This window comes from Beta vulgaris, chromosome 1 (genome assembly GCF_026745355.1).
Source record: "Beta vulgaris subsp. vulgaris cultivar EL10 chromosome 1, EL10.2, whole genome shotgun sequence".
Lineage (NCBI taxonomy): Eukaryota > Viridiplantae > Streptophyta > Magnoliopsida > Caryophyllales > Amaranthaceae > Beta > Beta vulgaris.
The window spans coordinates 36,864,016-36,883,478 of NC_079202.1; the positions used below are offsets into that span (position 1 = coordinate 36,864,016).

Here is a 19,463-nt window from a genome sequence, read left to right on the forward strand (position 1 = left end):
ATTCCTAAAGATAAATGAATTTAATTATTAAATAAACTAAAATATATAATATAGTTAATAAAGTAAATAATAAATTGTTTCAAAAATCGGGGTGTTACAGTGAGGGTGAAGGTGGAGGGTGAGAAATGAGGGTGAAGGGTGAGAAACGGCGGGTGAGAGGAGTGAGGGTGAAGGATGAGAAACAACATGTGAGAGGCTCTTGGAAAAAAAAACCTAGCGGATGATTGCACGGTTTTTATACCTTTTTTTAATATTTTTTTAACAATATTGCTGCGGTTATTGTAAAAAACGGCAGCAATATATTGAAATATTATTTTTTAATATTATTTTAATATATTGCTGCGATTTTGCACAAAAACCGCAGCAATAGATTTGGTCAAAAAGTCAACTTTTTTCAAAAAGTTCTCTGTTGATATCATATTGCTGCGGTTTTTGGCCGAAACCGCAGCAATATCTTTATTTTATATTCTTTTTTTTTTTTACGTGATATATTGCTGCGTATGGGTAAAACCGCAGCAATATCACCGCAGCAATGAGCAATTATTCTACTAGTGATTTGAGTAGTTTTTTTAAAATTCATGGACTATCTTATATGGATACGCGTATCCGAATCCGTAGCCGTATCCGTCTCTGTGCAACCTAGTCGGTAGTGACCAACTATTCATGAATTCCTGGATACGCCACTGTAAGAACCTATTCACTATGTTCTGGGATGACAAACATGCATGCTAACCAACAAAAAAGAATGTGTTACTGAATAGGATATATTGAATAATATAATCAACATATAGTTTGAGTATTACGATATATGATATGTTGTGAGTCTGATGCATATGTTCAATTATTCATCCCTTATGTAGGGTATGGGGTTTATCGAGGGATGGTATTCTGTGAGCACGCAAACCTAGGATATTATGATACTTATCTTTATCCAATAAATCTGGACTAACCAAAGTTTTTCTATGGACTTAAATGTTTGATATATGACAACATATTCACTATGATTTAGGATGAGATGCTAATACTAGTGGAGAAAACCTTAAATGAAACAAATAACATATCCGGTGCTCACGAAATGAGATCCTTTAGATAAGCGTTTTTTTGGTGCAAAATGGAGAATGAGGTAACTGATCCAGTTAACCTAAAAACCAGGCTTGTTTTTGTTTACTGACCCGATTATTAAGCCTGAATCAGTTAGGAATTCCTTCTTCTATCTACACTCAACCAGTCCAACTACCGCCACCACCTAAACCCTACCATCTTACGCCCCATCCCACAACCTTTCTTTCTTTTCAATCGTTCTTCCTCCGCTGTTTTTCGTGCAAATATCCAGACTCCCTCCTTCATCTTCTCTCTTTTCATTTTTTGCGCAAACCTCCACTCCCCCTCCTCCGTTGCTTCAGACTCTCTCCTCAGTTGCTTCAGCTAATGGCTTTGTCGTTAAAGCCGCCATCTCTCTCCTCTACATGTGCCACCACCATTTTCGTCGTCGATCTAGGGTTGGATATTTTTTACTTCATTTGAGATTTAGTTGGTTAATTAGTTGAAATGGTTGTGAATATAGTTGGAAATTATTGCAAATTTAGGGTTATCTTTCGCGTTTTAATTAGTTGCAAGGTCAGGATCTTTTTAAAACTTTTTGGTAAACTTTTTCATTTTATTTGCGACTTTAGGGTTTATCCATCCTTTTTTTCTATTTGATATTAATTTTGTATTTTTGTTATTTATTTGAAATTTGCGAAACCAAATGTGCAGTTTTGTAATTGATTTATAATTTTTTTTTTGTTAATATACTATCATTTTCGTTTAGATTAATTTACTGCCATTTTTTTTAATTCATTTGTAATGTTGTAGATGTTGAATGTTGTTTATCTTTTTGGTGTTTTTGCTAATTTACTAGCATTTTCGAATATGTTTGTTATTTTATTTTTACTATTTGTTAATGTTGAACCGGATAAGGTTTTTTTTGGTAGTGTAATATGTGAATTTTATTCTATAGGTGGAAGAAATGTTTTTAATTCATATTTAACTCAATTGATCCGATGGATGGAAGAAGATCGTATCAGTTAACTACAATAATTGATCGGGTTTTCAGCTCCTACTGGATCAGTTAAGTGCTAACTCATCCAGTTATGAACAAGTCAGTTACTTTTTTCTACTGCTCCACCCCTAATTGATCAAATATATTTCTGGATCAGTTAAGCCGACTTTAATTAACTAGATAAGTTAGCTTTTTTTCCATTAGTGTAACTGGACAAATATATGCGTGATTGCCTAAGATTTTATATTAAATAATAATATTAATATATAGTCTAAGTATTATGATATACTTCATTTTTTAGTTGACAGATTTTGTATTTGAAAATTTTCACATATTTTGACTATCTTTTTCTAATTAATATTCAAGAAAAACTTAGTCACGTTGAATCTTTTTAGACGTGTCTGAATGTATGTTTTCCTAACATCAACATTATATAATAATTGATTCTGATAATTAGAAAGATGTTAATGGTAGGATTGACGACATAATCAATTACGTATTCACAAACGATAATAACACGAAAGTAATACAAGAAATAACAATATCACACAAGAAGATCTAACGTGTAAAGTCGAGAATTAGGAGAAATACCATGAAGTAATGCATGAGGAATTTTAATGATGTGTATGATACATTGACTCATAAAGTTGTCAAGATCTCCCCGATCCACTAATCATCTAGAACTCAGATCCGTGATTACTCAAACACCTCACATCTTGGTTTTTTCTCTCTTCACAACTATTATTCCCATCCCATGACTTATATTATAGCCAACTAGAAAAATGAAATCCTACAAAGAATACAATAATCCTAGATAGAATATAATACATGTCAAATTATTCTACTTGGCTAAATACAACTCGACTATTATTAGGAAACTATATGACAATTGACATATTTTGATACTCGTCAAAATATGAAAGATCTCTATATTCACACACTCCCACTAAAAGATTACTTCATGAAGAATATCCATCATGGGAACGTACCATCATCAAACATTCACCTAGTGAAAGGAATTAACCACAAGATAGCGCAACATGAGTCATGGAGCTTAACATCAAACTCGAGCATCGGTGCTCCCACCCCATACGAAAACCCATTATCGGACTCGATTTCTCAGTGTACAACACCCATGTATACACTTCTTCACCACGTACATTCCTCTAGCTCACCAAACTCCGCAAAGACTCCCAACTTTACTACATGGTTCTCTACCAAGGCCTACTACATGCACAATAATCTGACCAAACGACGAACTTATGTGAAATAACGTCCAACTGGACAACACTTGGTTATTGTTGTTCGTTCTATCAGGGACACTTCCACTCTTCTACCTTGGTTGCTTCTAGTTTCTTGTCAACAAACTATTATTACTTGGCAACATAATTTAGCCAACATTGTCTAACTATGCAATTTCCCACGAACTTGCATACACGCCGCTGAGTGTAACACCCCAAAACTTTGGTTTCAAAACTTTATAAAACATTCACTTTTCATTAAAATTTGGGATATTACATCGAGCTACATCAACTGCTCTACATCCACGTGTTACTAGCGCCAAGTCATCTATGGGACCACCCATGCACATTCTTTACAAGTAATCTCGAGCCAGCTTGGATACCAGTTGTTGGGATCATTAACATACTAGATTTTTAATTCACAAGCAATAATAACGCAAAGATAATACAAGAAACAACAATAAGGACCAAACAAGAAGATTTAACGTGGAAACTTGAGAATCGAGAGAAAAACCATTAATTGATGGGCTAGGAATTTCAATGATGTGTATGATACAGTGACTTACAAGTGTTATCCCAGATCTAACCTAATTAACTAGAACCCGGATACCCTAGAGTCGAGCCCTCACCCATGCTTACAGAAACACCTCGCACTTGGGCTTTTTCAATCTCCACACCTATTACACCCATCCCATGATTTATATTTGCAGCCAACTAGAAATCATAGAATCCTACTAGGATCACAATAATCCTATATAGAATATAATAAATGTCAGATTATATTACTTCCCTAAAAACAATTCTACTAATATTAGGAAATTATAATCCTTTGACATAATTGGACACTTGCCAAAACATTAAAATCTCCATATTTAAAGTATTGGATTGATATATAATCATGCGCAAATTCTTATATATAGTCGGCCATATATAACCTTATGTGTGACCGTCCCATAAAGTAAGCTCAGACGAAGCTGCATGTTATAATTTTTCAAAATCATGCTGATAACCCTAGAATGCTTTCTCTCTCTTCCTCCTCCCTTGCGAGCACTTCCTCTCAGATTATCATCTTTCATTTTCAGTGAGGAGTGAGAAAATGATCATAGATAATACACACTTTCACTTCAGTACCTCATCAGCTTCGCCATTAATGGCGGTTGCAAGCTCAGTCAAGGAAAGAGACATTCTATATATGAAAGTAGATTTCACAATTTTCGACGATAAAATGTAGGCGATCATTAATTTGTCTCTGTGTTTCTGATTGAAGTTGGGCTGAAACGATGTTGATTCTTCTTCCACATTCTTTGATTGAAATACATTAATGTGGAAAGTGGATGTCTTTTGTCTTACACAGGGTTACCTAATTCTTCTTCCACATTCTTTGATTAACGGGAATGGGAAGGCGAGTCGCTAGTCGAAAGAATTTGGAACGCGATGGAATTTTTTTCCGGAACGGATTTTAGGAACATAATTCGATGGAACATAATACGCACTAATAATGATGAAAAATAAAATCAATAATAAAAAATACGTAATAGTAAACAAAATCAAACTCTCATAGTTGAATAACAGAAAATTAAAATATCCTTAATTCTCAATTAAAACATAAAGTTCTAAACTCTTGTAATGCTGCTTCGTAACCCTGCTCACATCATCCTTTCCCTTTTACTTTGTAGCATCCCATCATCATTAACATCCTCCTCATCCGAATCTAAGCCCGTCCACCTCATCTCCTCTAGCTCTAAGGGTGAATCCTCCAAACAAGCATTTTCGGGATCAATATCCCATTTACGATGGGGCCCTATTTTGTAGCCATCGCTAAATTTGGAGATAAGATGGAGATTAGAGTGGATATATACTAGCTTGTCCGCCCTAGAGCAGTTGAGTCTATTCCGTTTTAAAGAAACAATATTTTCATAAGTACTCCAAGCTCTCTCGGCCGAAGAGCTAGTGATAGGTTGTGCTAACACCCTCTTGGCTACCTCTGCCAAGTTAGGTGTTTGAGACCCATAAACACACCACCAATCAATGGCATCCACTGTGACAACATAAATATGAGCCTGAGGCATAGAATGTATCCCCTTTTTTAACTGAAATTCAGCAAACTCATCTCGTAACTTCTTCTCTTCGTCAGCATCTTCAGCTATTCTCCCAAAAGCTTCCATGCAACCCAATACAACTTCTTTGTCAAGATTAGGAGCCTTTCTAGTATAACCCTCGGGAGCCAGAGTCTCAAGATATATTTTATCATAAAAGCGTGGTGTAAGAGCGAAACCCAAACAGTGAAGAGGTATGGTCATATTATCCCACCTTGTCACCACATGCAATTGTTTCCTTAGGAAAATCAGTTTTGTATTTGCTAGTGCTCATGATATCTTTTAATTGACCGAGCATGTTATCCATTCTTTCATAAATTTCTCCCATCATAGATCCATCACCATCACAAAATTTCATTAACTTGTAAACTGGTTTCATGATTCTTACTACCTCCTGGACTTCATCCCAAAAATCATCATCATTAATATTTTGAACATCCAATCCCCCCATTGTTTTTGTTGCTCCATCTTGTTTCATGAGCCAATCCTTATAAGCCCTTAGAACAACAATTGTTGCAAGAGACTCTCTACATTGAAGCAACCTCTTTAGCACTATGTAATGTGAGCCAAATCTGGTTTTTGCTACTTTCAACAGAATCCTAGTTGAATTTTCCTTAAATAATGCTAACATGTAGTTGTGGCCTCTGAAAAACTTAACTATTTGTTTCCCACACTTGTAAGTGTCGTTTATCCAATGCAAAGATTCAACAAAATCTTTAAAGACTAAGTTCAATGTGTGACATACGCAAGGAGACCAAAAGATATGTTTATGTACCTTTTCAATTTCTCTTCCGGCAGCGATACAATTTTTTGCATTGGTTGTCACCACTGATAGAACATTGGAGGGACCGATTTCTTCTATAGCATTGAGCAAAAAACCAGCAATAAGTTTCCCTGTTTTCTCGACCCCATTAAAGACCCCAGAATACATAAACATGGCACCGCAAAAATTCGTTGCAATTACATTGATCAAATGATCTTGTTTACAGTTAGCCAAGCCATACGAAACAATAGATACTCCATGTGTATACCATGTATCTTTAACTAGAGCCATTTCCTTCTCTACGAGACTCTTGCATTCATCAAGCCCGGAAGTTCTTGCCTTTTCATAGGAGAGAGATTTGTAACCCTTTGGTGCATTGCTAATGTCGTGCACCATTTCATGCCATTAAGGGCTTCTCAAAACATTGAAAGCAATTGCGTTAGCACAAAGAAACCTCATGATTTTCATATTAACCACTTCTCTCTCCATAGTTTCAAAAGCAGCTTCAAGTGGGGATTTTTTTGGCATGACAATTTGTTTCTTGTTGATGGTCGAGTGCTTCAATCTTTGGGATACTACCCCCGTACCTTCTGCATCTTGAACTTTCTTCCTCAGTCTCAGGTAAGTTTCTCGATCGCTCATAAGTGTTTTACATCGCTATATATTAGCTTTCTTCCCAGGCTCAGACCCAAAAAAATGATTGTGGATCCTTGTATACGTGCTTGTAAATTGCAATTTGCAATGGTTGCAACGCCAAGACTTTGCTCCTCCTCCATTTTGGCATTATGCAGCACACAATACTGTAACTTCTTCAAGCAAGGGCTTGTCTTTTGATGGTCTGTTGGATATTGGAGTGGATTTTGTGGGGGTTTCAATTTCAGTGGTTTCTACTTCAACTTCTTCATTATCTTCGTCAGATGAGATAGGTTGCTGAATAGTTACATTTTTAGGTTGTTGAATAGTTACATTTTCAGTTACTCTTTGTTGTACTTTCTTCTTCCCAAAAGCCATATATATACTAATATCTGGAAAGATTAGGAGGATGAATGTAGAAGAAATTGGTAACTGGTGGATGAAAAACGTTATTTGGGATAGTCCTTATATAGGAGTGAGGCCATCTTTTCATCTTCTAAATTGTGTTGGAATATTAAACTAGATTAGCTGTACAAGACTTGGAGTAAATTATTGTAGAAGAATCTAATAACTAGTGTATACGTGTACTTCCCTAGTTAAATTAATACAATAGTTGTTTTCTTTGTTTCTTACTCAACATTAAAGTTTAATAGTAATGTAATTGATCGACCGATATATGCTAATCACGTGTAATTTTTTGCGTTCAATTCTTTTAAAATGGAATTATATTGTTATATAGGTAGTATAAAACTATATATAGCAATGACTCGTACAAATCTCTAATTGTCTTGATCGATTGATATGTGTTAATCACGTGTCATTATATGTACGTGTTTAGTTCTTCTAAGTTTGAAATCCGCTGTTCTATAGATATTAGGGCAATGAGTCGTTCAAATATCTAATTATTTTGATCAACCGATATATGCTAATCACGTGTCACTTTATATATGCGTTCAATTCTTTTAGAATGGAATTGTGTTGTTATATAGGTAGTATAAAACTATATATGGCAATAACTCATTCAAATCTCTAATTGTCTTGATCGATTGATATATGTTAATCACGTGTAATTATATGTGTTTAGGTCTTCTAAGTTCGAAATCCGTTGTTCTATAGATATTATGGCAATGAGTCGTTCAAATCTCTAATTGTTTTGATCAACCGATATATGCTAATCACGTGTCACTTTATGCGTTCAGTTCTTTTAGAATGGAATTATGTTGTTATATAGGTAGTATAAAACTATATATGGCAATGACTCGTTCAAATATCTAATTGGCTTGATCGATTGATATATGCTAATCACGTGTCATTATATGTGTTTAGGTATTCTAAGTTCGAAATTTGTTATACTATAGATATTACGGCAATGAGTTGTTCAAATCTCTAATTGTTTTGATCAACCGATATATGCTAATCACGTGTAATTTTTTGCGTTCAATTCTTTTAAAATGGAATTATATTGTTATATAGGTAGTATAAAACTATATATAGCAATGACTCGTACAAATCTCTAATTGTCTTGATCGATTAATATATGTTAATCACGTGTCATTATATGTGTTTAGGTCTTCTAAGTTCGAAATTCGTTGTTCAATAGATATTATGGCAATGAGTCGTTCAAATCTCTAATTGTTTTGATCAACCGATATATGCTAATCTCGTGTTACTTTCTGCGTTCAGTTCTTTTAGAATGGAATTATGTTGTTATATAGGTAGTATAAAACTATATATGGCAATGACTCGTTCAAATATCTAATTGTCTTGATCGATTGATATATGTTAATCACGTGTCATTATATGTGTTTCTTCTAAGTTCGAAATCCGTTGTTCTATAGATATTACGGCAATGAGTCATCAAATCCCTAAGTGTTTTAAACGACTTATATATGTTCAATACTTAATTATTACTTGAGTTTTTTTTTCATTTTTAGCTCTCTATATAATGTCCTTTTAAGTTTTGTTTTGTGAATGACTTAATTTCTTCCCCAAGCTATGATATGACACTATTTAAATTTAAAATATTTTATTTTTGGGTAGAATAGCTGGTAAAGATTTTCAATATTTTGTTAAAGAAATAATTTCATAATTTTATTGTACTAAATATACATTAAAAAAATTTATAATAGAAATTTTAAATATTTGTTTTTTTAGATAGATACTCTTTTTGCTATAAATTTAAGACACGTGCTTTATTAAAAAGTGGTTTTAAGTTAAACCATGTATTTTTTTCTATGATATTGTACGTGAGTACTGTTTAAATAATTAAATTAGAAGATTCTTTATTTGCTTGTTTAGATCATACCTTAATACCTTATAAATTTAAGGCACTCATTATGACTATAATTTTTTTATAATATTTGGTCGTTAAAAAAAAAGAAGAAGTCTGAGAATCAATTACAATGCCACAATAAACAAATGATAATTAACTCAAAACTTGGATCTTTAATTATGGGGAAAGGAAGAAAGGTTGAAACTTGAAATAGTAAGTTATTGTTCTTATTTTTTCCATGTACCCCAATTCCCTAAAAAAAAAAATCTTAATACAGTGAATAGTGAGGAAAATGAATGGTGAGTATATATTAACATTCTCTAGACTAATCCTCACCCTTCATTTTCATCACTCATACATTCCCACATTCTCTAATATTAACGAGCCAGTGAAGTAGTGAACCACCAAGTCTCTATCAACCAAAACACTCATTGCATTGCCTAATAAAAGTTCATGAAGATGAAAACTCATCTTCAACCTCTTGCCGACCCGTAAAAAAAAAAACAAAAACACCTCAAGGCGCCCACAACCACCGCAGCCACGAGATGACAACCGGAGAAGACAACCGGAGGAGAATAGGTAACCCTAAAGACTTTAATCAACTCGATTTAAAATTCCTATCAAAAGCCCCATAATTAAAGCACAAATTTTTTATGTTTTCCCTTCAATTAACAAAATTAGGGTTTATTCAAACCCTAAATCTCGAAATCTCTACCCACCATTTGGAACGCCAATTTTAACGATCTAACTCGTGTTCCCTACCGATTTGGTGCGCGAACGAATTGCATTTCGGAACGAACGAATCGAAACATGATTCATGGGGGGTAGGGGCGAATTAGGTAACCCTGGTCTTACAACTTGTTTGGTAGAAATGATTTGGAAGGAAAAGAAAGGAAGTGGAAAGAAATTTGTTACTTTTCAATGTTTGGTTCATTAAAAAAAAATTAAGTGAAAGGAAATGGGTGAAATTGGAAGGAAAGACTCTTTAATAAAATTTCACTTTCCTTTCCTCCCAAAAGTGGGGGGAATTTGAAAGGAAATAGAAAATTAATATCAAACATGGGAAGTTAAGATTTTTTTTCCTTTCTCTTCTCTTCATTTCCTTTACTAAAAATGAACCAAACACACTGTTAATTGAGTTTGGCCTACTAACTGAGACTCTTGCTTCCTTGATTGAAGTATTTTCTAAAGTATATTTTGTTATTTGTACGTTGATGTGGTAAATTAACATATTATGTATGATTAAGTTCTGTGATAAATATAAAAACTAATGAGATACTTTCTCCGTTTAATTATAATTTACTTGTAGTATATATATATTGACTTTTACACGATTATGCACTTTTATTACATGATCTAGTATGATTAGTATATAAGGTTAAAGTAACCTTATTTGTTTATATGAGTAACCTTATTTGTTCATATGAATAACCTTATTTTTTTATATGAGTAATTCCATTCCATTTTTTGGAGTAACCTTTGTTATTATACGAGTAGCCTCGTTTAGTTTACATGTTAAATGTTGATTAATCACTAATGGAGAAGAGTTGAGATTACAAGGAGTAACTCCACTTATTCATGCCAGTAACTCCATTTAATCACATGAGTAACCATTTTGTTTATATAAGTAACCTCATTTTATTTATAAGAGTAACTCATTCTATTATTACGCTTAACCTTGAAATATTATATGAGTAACCCCATTTTTCTCTCAGTTCTTCTTTTGAACATGATGAAGAGCTCTTTTTGTAACCTCGTTTAGTTTTTGGATTAAAATTGTTTAATCCTATGAGTAATATATTTTATTCATATGAGTAACCTAGTTTAATCTTATGAGTAACTTCATCTATTCATACTAGTAACCTCATTTACTCATACCAATAACCCCCAATTGTTTACAAAAGTAGCCCTCATTTATCAATACACGTGACCTTATATATTCATATGAGTAACTCAAATTGATGACAAAACAACCCTTATCAATACAAGTAACCTTATTTATTCATACGAATACCCCATTCGTTAATAAGAGTAACCTCATTTTATCATACGAATAACCCTAATTGTTGACAAAAGTAACTCAATTTATTCATACGAGTGTCATCATTTAATCATACGACGAGTCGACGACCTTATTTAATCATACGAGTAACTTCAATTGTTCATAAAAGTAACCCTGTTTCTTCATACGAATAACCTCACTTGATCATACGACGACCCTACTTGATCACACGAGTAGTCCTAATTGTTCACAAAAGTAACCCTTTTCTTCGTACAAGTAACATCACTTAATAATATATATGACAATCCTATTTAATCATATTAGTAACCCCAATTATTCACAAAAGTAAACTCATTTATTTATACGAGTAACCCCATTCGTTCACATGAGTAATCTCATTTAATCATACGACCACCCCATTTAATCATACGAGTAATCCCAATAGTTCACATAAGTAACTTCTTCATACGAATAACCCCATTCGTCATAAAAGTAAACTGATTAGTCTTTCCTATATCATAGAGTGAGACTCTTTTATTGTTAAGAGTTAAGGGTAACCACATACTACCTCCGTTTCAAATTAATGGTTACACTTACACTTTTCACGCATGCCGATGCACTACTTTGAACCTTTATATCTCTAACTTTGTATTTGTAAAAAATTTAAAAAGTCGATATTCTAAAACTACATATCAAGACGAATCAAACAAGACCCTCCATGACTATATTTTCTCTTAACCATAACTCACAAATGATAGTCAAAGGGAAATTTGTGAATAGTGTCAAAAGTGAAAGTGTAACTATTAATATGAAACGGAGGTAGTATTACAAGTAGCTCCATTATATTTCCTCATAAGAGTAACTCTATTTATTCATAAAAGTTTGTGCACAAGGATCAACCTCAAAAGGTCATATCTCACAGCAGCACACTTAATATTTTTGGAAGATTCAAGTTATAGATGAAAATTTGACTCGATAGCTTTTCAAATCCTGGTCAAAAGCTTGATTCGACGAAAAATGAGTGAAATATAACCTTTTGAAAATGAGCTGGTTGGCTGATAAATGCGCGCAGCCACACCTATCTTTATACTATAAGGGAAGAGGGGAACAATGGTGTCCCCATCTGAAATCATATTTTTACCCCTATTAAATAAATTTATTTTTTAATAAAAAACTTTAAACAACACTACCAAACAATTCAAAGTTCGGCACTATCAATGGAAATCAACAAAAAATTGACAAAATTATTTTAAAAAAGGAAATTCCCAAACCATTCAAAGTCATCACAATCAACATAAAACTGACAAAATAATTTAATAAAGAAAATTTACCAAAAATTTAAATGACACATATAAAACTTACATTATTACATATGATTATACATTGATCAGAAATATACATAAAACAAAATTAGAATAGTTATGAAATACATTATCGATAATAATGTAGTATGTAAAATCTTGATGATGATTTATAATTTATTTAGAAACTTATATATTTTCTATCAATAAAATAAAACTCTTTATCTAAAGGAACATTATCGAACCATCTTATAGTTTCAACTCCAACTATATGTTAAAAACAACAGAATGCATTATATGTGCTTCATTGATTTCAAATTATTTACTCATAAAATAGCACAATCAAGAAGAACTTAAATGATTGAAATGCTATAGGAAATTACCTGGGAAATAAAAAAAATTAAAGGGTTTAATGCGAAAGAATAATCAACAAAAAAATTTATTAAAGCGCGTATAAATTGCTAGTATTTATAAGTAGTATCCAGCCGTACGCAAAATGCTTGAATAATTGTGTTTAAAGAAATAGGTTAGCTAAAAAGACACAAAGAAAGTATGATATTTTGTGGGTGTGATTAGTGATGCATGTGTTTACCCCTTTATTAGTAGGACTCGATAGTTTATAATTAAGGGATGATATAACCTAATTGCCCAAGTATTATCGAGTCTGAGCCACGTTGTCACGTAGGAAAATAAACAGAATGCACGTTCCCGAAGGTGTTGGAATTTTCTAGTAGGCAGGCCCGGCTAAGGCCCTGTGCAGGGTGAGCAACTGCACAGGGCCCCAAAATACAAGGGCCCAATCACTTACGTTGTCTGCCCAAAGTAAAAAAAAAAAAATCCAACTCACGAGTTCTGGCAAACCAATCTCACGCTTTTCTCTTTCAATTTCCCAAACCCCATTAATGGTACCTATGTCGTTCCTTATTCCCAAAATAATTAAATCTTCTCCATTACAATTCTCAAAAAAATAAAAATTACAAAGATCGATTCTTTTCTGGTTTACCCATTTAACAAAGAAAACAAGTAATAAAACAACTATAGATGTACATATGAACCAGAATCGAACGAGAATGAAAGCAAATTAAAGAAAATCATGTTGGAAAGTCGTGAAAGAGTAATTAAAGAAATGAGGAGAGACAGATAAGGGTTTTGATGAGATAAGATAAGTGAAGTTGGAGCAAATTGAAGAACAAAAAACTTACAGAGGAAGGAGATTAATTATATGGTGGTCGTCTTTTTTTGTTGGGACATTTCTCACACACACAGAGAAAGATGCAAGGGGGGATGAAAATGGTGGGCGGCAGTGGCATTTGACAGAGAATGGATAGTTCATATAAATTATAATCATTCTTTTGAAGGTAACTTCTAACTTGTGAAAATTTTGTTATTCAGTTGTTTTTTTTTATAATCAGAAATTTTGGTCAATTTTATTACTATTTTCTAATATTTTTTTTGCCATGTGAATTGTTCAATTGTCAAATTTCGATTTTTATTTATTAATTGGACAATATTTGGTGATTCATGCTTTAAATTTTAGTTTCTCTAATTCATGCTCGTTTAAAATTTGTTACCATTTGAGGTTTCATAATTTTATTTAGCACAGGGCCCCTAAATTGAACAAGACGGCCCTGCTAGTAGGTCGTTTGTAGAAATCAAGCAAAGAAACGACGTGTTTGCAACTTGGCATGAACAACTTGCAGTCTATCAAGTCAAAACGAATCTGCTAGAAACAAACGACAAAGAAATTAAAGAATCAACCTACTTTACATGATGTTGGCTGGGTCAAAACTCAGAAACTTGACCTACACCAAATGGGAATTATAAGGTCAAACAAAGAAAAGAAAAGAAAAGAAACGAAAATTAGATGAAGCAAACTTTCAAAGGCTATGCAACCATCACGTAGTTCATGTATTTTATCAACTATTATTATTGAATTGTGTGAAGAAAGATTGTAAGACGATATGTGTATTCTATGTCATGACATGAGTACATATAACACTGCATTTCTCCTTTTAATGATCTATAAATTTATGCAAAAGATTTTACTCCCTCCTTTTCTTTTTAATTGCTACACTGTATTATGTACAACACTTTAGGTAATATCACTTTTTAATTTTTAAAAGAGTACTTTTAAACCCATTTAATATAAAATAATGAGAAAAAGCAAAAAAATTTAGTACTTTTTGGTTGAAAAAGAGAAAAACTAATATAATAATACTCCCTCTGTCCCATAATATAGTGTTTGATTCTATTTTTTTCACAAGACTTAAGGTAAATAGAATCTAAGAGGAAAGTAAAGACTTTTTTATTTATTTTAAATAAATGTTGTATGAAAAGAAGGTGATTTTAGGATAGAAAATGGAAAAAAAATTGATGAAAGATCATTAAATGTAGCCCTTGGGTGGACTTTTTTATTTATTTTAAATAAATGTTGTATGAAAAGAAGGTGATTTTAGGATAGAAAATGGAAAAAAATTGATGAAAGATCATTAAATGTAGCCCTTGGGTGGAATAAACAAAGAAAAAAAACTAATTCAAGAATCAAATAAATGATGATGGCACGATTTTTCTAGGCAAATCACAAAAAACTATGGAATAAAATATAGAAACAATCACTATGTTTTAGGACATACAAAATGAAAATGAAGCACTGTATTATGGGACGGATTGAGTATTACTTTGTGGTGGGCCAAATATCCTAAATAAGAAAATTTTAAACAATATAGCAATTAAAAAGAAACAACCATTCAAGAAAACTGTAGCAATTAAAAAGAAATCGCGAGAGTAAATCTCAAGCCACTTGATTAAAATTGGAAAACAAGCAATGAACTAGCATGAACTCATTCAACACCAAAGTAATATCGTGTCTTATTTGGCCTAATTACAAATTAGATATAAGGGTTTCATTGGATTTTCCAACATGTCTATGATAACACAACTTTAACTACACACAAGACACAACATGTTTTGGTGCTTGGGGCATGATAGAATTTGCGAAACTGCAACTTGGCTTGCTCACAATCTATCGGGAACGCCACCTTTCGATGGATTTGGAAACTAGATATTTCGCCTAAGCCGCAAATTTTTGTCTAGCAAATTTCTCATAATAGTTTGGCTGACAGAGCAACGATTTTCAATAGAAAAATCATTCCATTAGACAATTGTCCTCGATGTAATGATGGCCCTGAAACTATTGATAATCTATTTTGCAATTGTACGCACTCAATTAGTTTCTGGCGGCTGTGGGAAGTTTCTGATTGGTGTCCACCACCTGCTTCCTTCCCCTCTCTCATGCAATTCTTACAAGAATTAATAAGGGAAAGAATCATTACCCAAATTCATTTTTTCATCTCCAAGTTGATATTTGTCTTGCTACTGGATCTCCTGATACATGAGCACCACCCCATCCCTTTACCTTTGTTCCCGAGCTACTCTTGTGGCTTGTGATCCTCCTCCTCCAGCAACATTCAAACTCAACTTTGATAGGTCGGTTCGTAGTTCAACGGCAGTAGGTGGTGCTATAATCCATAATCATGAAGGTCATCTCCTCTAAGCAAAAGCTTCTAACCTTGGCCACACATCGGTCCACATTGTTGAGACTTCAGCAGTTCACAAAGGCCTCAATCTAGCTTTACACATGGGTATACGTGATATCAATATAGAAGGCGACAACCTACTTGTTTTTAATGCAGTCAAAAGTATTTGGTCGATTTCATGGAAAATAGCTTCCATTATCGATGATTGTAAGATCATGCTCTCTTAATTTGCTATGTTTCAAATCAGACTTGTCTTCAGAGAAACCAATAGAACTGTTGATTGGATAGCCGATGTTGGCACTTAGTTAGTTCTAGACTTGACATTTCAGTTTGTAATATATCTTTCCTTTCTTCAATCCTTGTGTTTGACGCATCAGATATTCTCCTCGAGAGAAGGGTAGCCTAATGTTCTTTATCTTACCTTATTAAAAAAAAAATATTTAGTATGTATTGTATTTTCGAAAAAGATGAAGAAAAGTTCACAAAAATCTAGAAAATTCACAAAAAATCAAGGATACTTTAGAAAAAATAATTAAAATTCATAAAATCTAAGGCAATTCAGAAAGTTAAGAAAAGTTAAAAAAAAATTCAGAGAATTTCAAAAAACTTTATCACATGAGAAAAATTAAGATAAATTTAAATATAATATGTTGAAAACAACATATACTAGACATACAATTGAAAAGAGTATCGAGTTCAACCAAAAAGGCACCACTTATTTGGCATGTGGTGGTACGTATATGGTTTTTTTGTTTTGACATTAATCATACGACTATGCTTACATAATCATACTTTGTATTCTAGGTTATTAAGCAATTTTCAGCAATTAACAGGAGGCTTATGTTGATATCTATACTTTCTCCGTTTTTTTAGATGTTACACTTTTCAAATCACGGACTCTTAGGTAATTTTTGGAGTGGAGAGAGATAGAGAGAATGAAAAACAAAAGGGTCCCATGTGAACATGTGATAGGAGAGAGATAGAGAGAAATTATTACCCAAAATAAAAGTGTAACATTTAATTTAAAATTTCCTAAAATAGAAAGTGTAACATCTAAAAAAAACGGAGGAAGTATATAGATTTTGCGATAGATTCAAAACAAAAATTAATATGAATGTCTAAACAACTAAAGATAGAGAAAGCTTTGGGAGTTACGGGCTTATAACAAACTCAAAACTTTGATTATATTTCAGAACTATAAAGAATGCTAGGTTAATCTCCAAATCAAGCCTTATAATAATGAAACACGTACTTGAATTTGTTAATTGTTGATTTATTCATTATTCTATGGTTATTTTGACTATTAAAACTCAAGCAATGCGTCTTGCGTGTGGCCGCGTGGGCGACACCCTGTCATTCCATCACCTCATTTTCAAATGGTCATATTTCACTCGCTTCTCACCGGAATCAATCTTTTGCCCAGGCGTTAGAAAACTATCGAGCCAAATTTTCATTTTCAACTTGAATCCTTCCAAAATATTAAGTGTGCTATGAGATATGACCTTTTGAAGTTTACCCTTATGCACAAACCCTTATGAATAAATGGAGTTACTCTTATGAACAAATGAAGTTACTCTTATGACCAAATGGAGTTACTTATATGAGTATGTGGTTACTTTTAACAATAAAAGAGTATCACTCCTATAAAAAAGAATGTGGTTACTCTTATAAGCAAAATGGGATTACCTATGTGAACAAATAGTTACTCATATGATTAAATGAGTTTGCTATTATGCATATAGGGTTACTCCTTATGAACAAATGATGTTACTCTTATTAATAAGTGTGGGTTACTTGTATGAATAATTGGGGTTACTGATACGAATAAAATGGGGTTACTTATGTGAACAAAATGAGGTTACTCATATGATTAAATGGGGTTACCAGTATGAATAAATAGGGTTACTCTTTATAAACGAACGGGGTTACTAGCTCGTATTAATAAATAGGGGGTTACTTGTGTGAACAATTGGGGTTACTCGTATGATTAAATGAGGTTACTCGTATAAATAAATGTGGTTACCAGTATGATTAAACAAGGTTACTCATAAGATTAAACAAAGTTACTCATAAGAATAAATTAGGTTACTCATAGTATTAAACGAGGTTAATCCAATAATATTTTAAGGTTACTCATATAATATTTTAAGGTTGCTCATATGAACAAATGAGATTACTAGTATGATATGGTATGAATAAATAAGGTTACTGAAATGAACAAAGGATGTTACTCAGATGAAATCCCCAAATCGAAGCAAAAGTTAAACTAACTTCTGTTTAAAATCCGCAAATTAACTTATCCAATTTAATCTTCAAACTCTTTTCCCCTCAATAAAAGAATAATTTATAAAGAGGAAAGAGAGAACACAAGATAGATATTAAATGCAAGAGTTTTTCAAAGATTGAAAAGAAAGAGAAGAAGAAGAGAGAGAACGAGTGAAGCTTCCTTCGATTCAGAGAAGAGAAAATAGAAGAAATGAATTGAGGAGAGAGAAAATGTTAAAGAGTCTTGAAGAGGTCTAGGAGAAGTAACGTCGTCGGTTTCAACCATGAGAATCACTCGGATAAGAAGGGCTAATTTCCACCTGAGCATATATATGGGCCGGCCACACGCGAAAATTCTGGTGTGGTCGGCCGTATATAAGAATTTGTGAAACTCAAGAGATTAAAAAAATGCTTAGAATAAAAATGAAATAGTTGAAAGAAAAGATAAACAATAAAAAAAGGGGTTGTACATTGGGTCAAAATATGTTGGGTCAAATCGAAAAAAGAATTAAATTAGGCGGGCCGACAATGGATTAGGTTGGTAATGAACGGGAGTCAACAACTGGTCGGATTGTTAATGTTCTGAGTCAATATCAAGTCGGGTCTAAATGGATTTCAGTCAGGTCTAACAGATTTTGGGTTGACTTTGGATATGTTAAAATCAAGGTGTGGGTCTTAGATTATCGTGTCTAACTTGATTCATTTAAGTCCGAATAGGCATAAATCGATTCAGATTATGATATTTTTGTGTTTAACTAGTCATGAGTTAACTTCAGTTGAAATTGATACGGTTTGATACCTTACTCTCTCAGATCGAAACAAGCTAGGTGTAGATCAAGCTCAGATTCACCCGTAATCATGTCTTTTTTTAATACATCTATGCTCTAATTATATGTAGGAATTGTTTTCTATTCGACTCAAAAAGTCTCATAACACTATTGATACGTTTTTTCCCCTTATACACATGTGAGGTGCCAAAAATTGAACCCGTACTCGACCCGGGCCCAACTTATTCCAAGTTAGAGTGGAAGGTTGAAAAGGTCGAACCTTTCCGACCCAGTGTCTACAGTGCCTAATTGTACCCATGAGCATGGAATCCCAAACCAATCTGGACCGACCCAAGTTGTACCTGTACCCAGTTGGGCCTGTGAAATATGTTTCCGTCCCAACCTGTTTCCGACCCAGAACTAACCCGCATTCAATTTCACCCGCAAATGGCCTAGTTAAAGCCAACCAATTTCTACACAACACAGTCACTATCTGACCAACTTATTACCCGACTCAGATACTACATGACTCAATTAGATTCGGAC

The 19,463-nt window shown here is 33.2% G+C and overlaps 2 protein-coding genes across 2 annotated transcripts; both read right to left on the minus strand.

Annotated features, from left to right (window-relative positions):
- Positions 1–4,928: 4,928 nt before the first annotated feature.
- On the minus strand, positions 4,929–5,582 carry LOC104897169 (uncharacterized). Its single transcript, XM_010683995.1, has one exon. The coding sequence runs from the start codon at positions 5,580–5,582 to the stop codon at positions 4,929–4,931; it is 654 nt and encodes a 217-aa protein (XP_010682297.1).
- A 1-nt stretch (position 5,583) lies between these two features.
- Positions 5,584–6,537, minus strand: LOC104897162 (uncharacterized). Its single transcript, XM_010683987.1, has one exon. The coding sequence runs from the start codon at positions 6,535–6,537 to the stop codon at positions 5,584–5,586; it is 954 nt and encodes a 317-aa protein (XP_010682289.1).
- Positions 6,538–19,463: the final 12,926 nt, after the last annotated feature.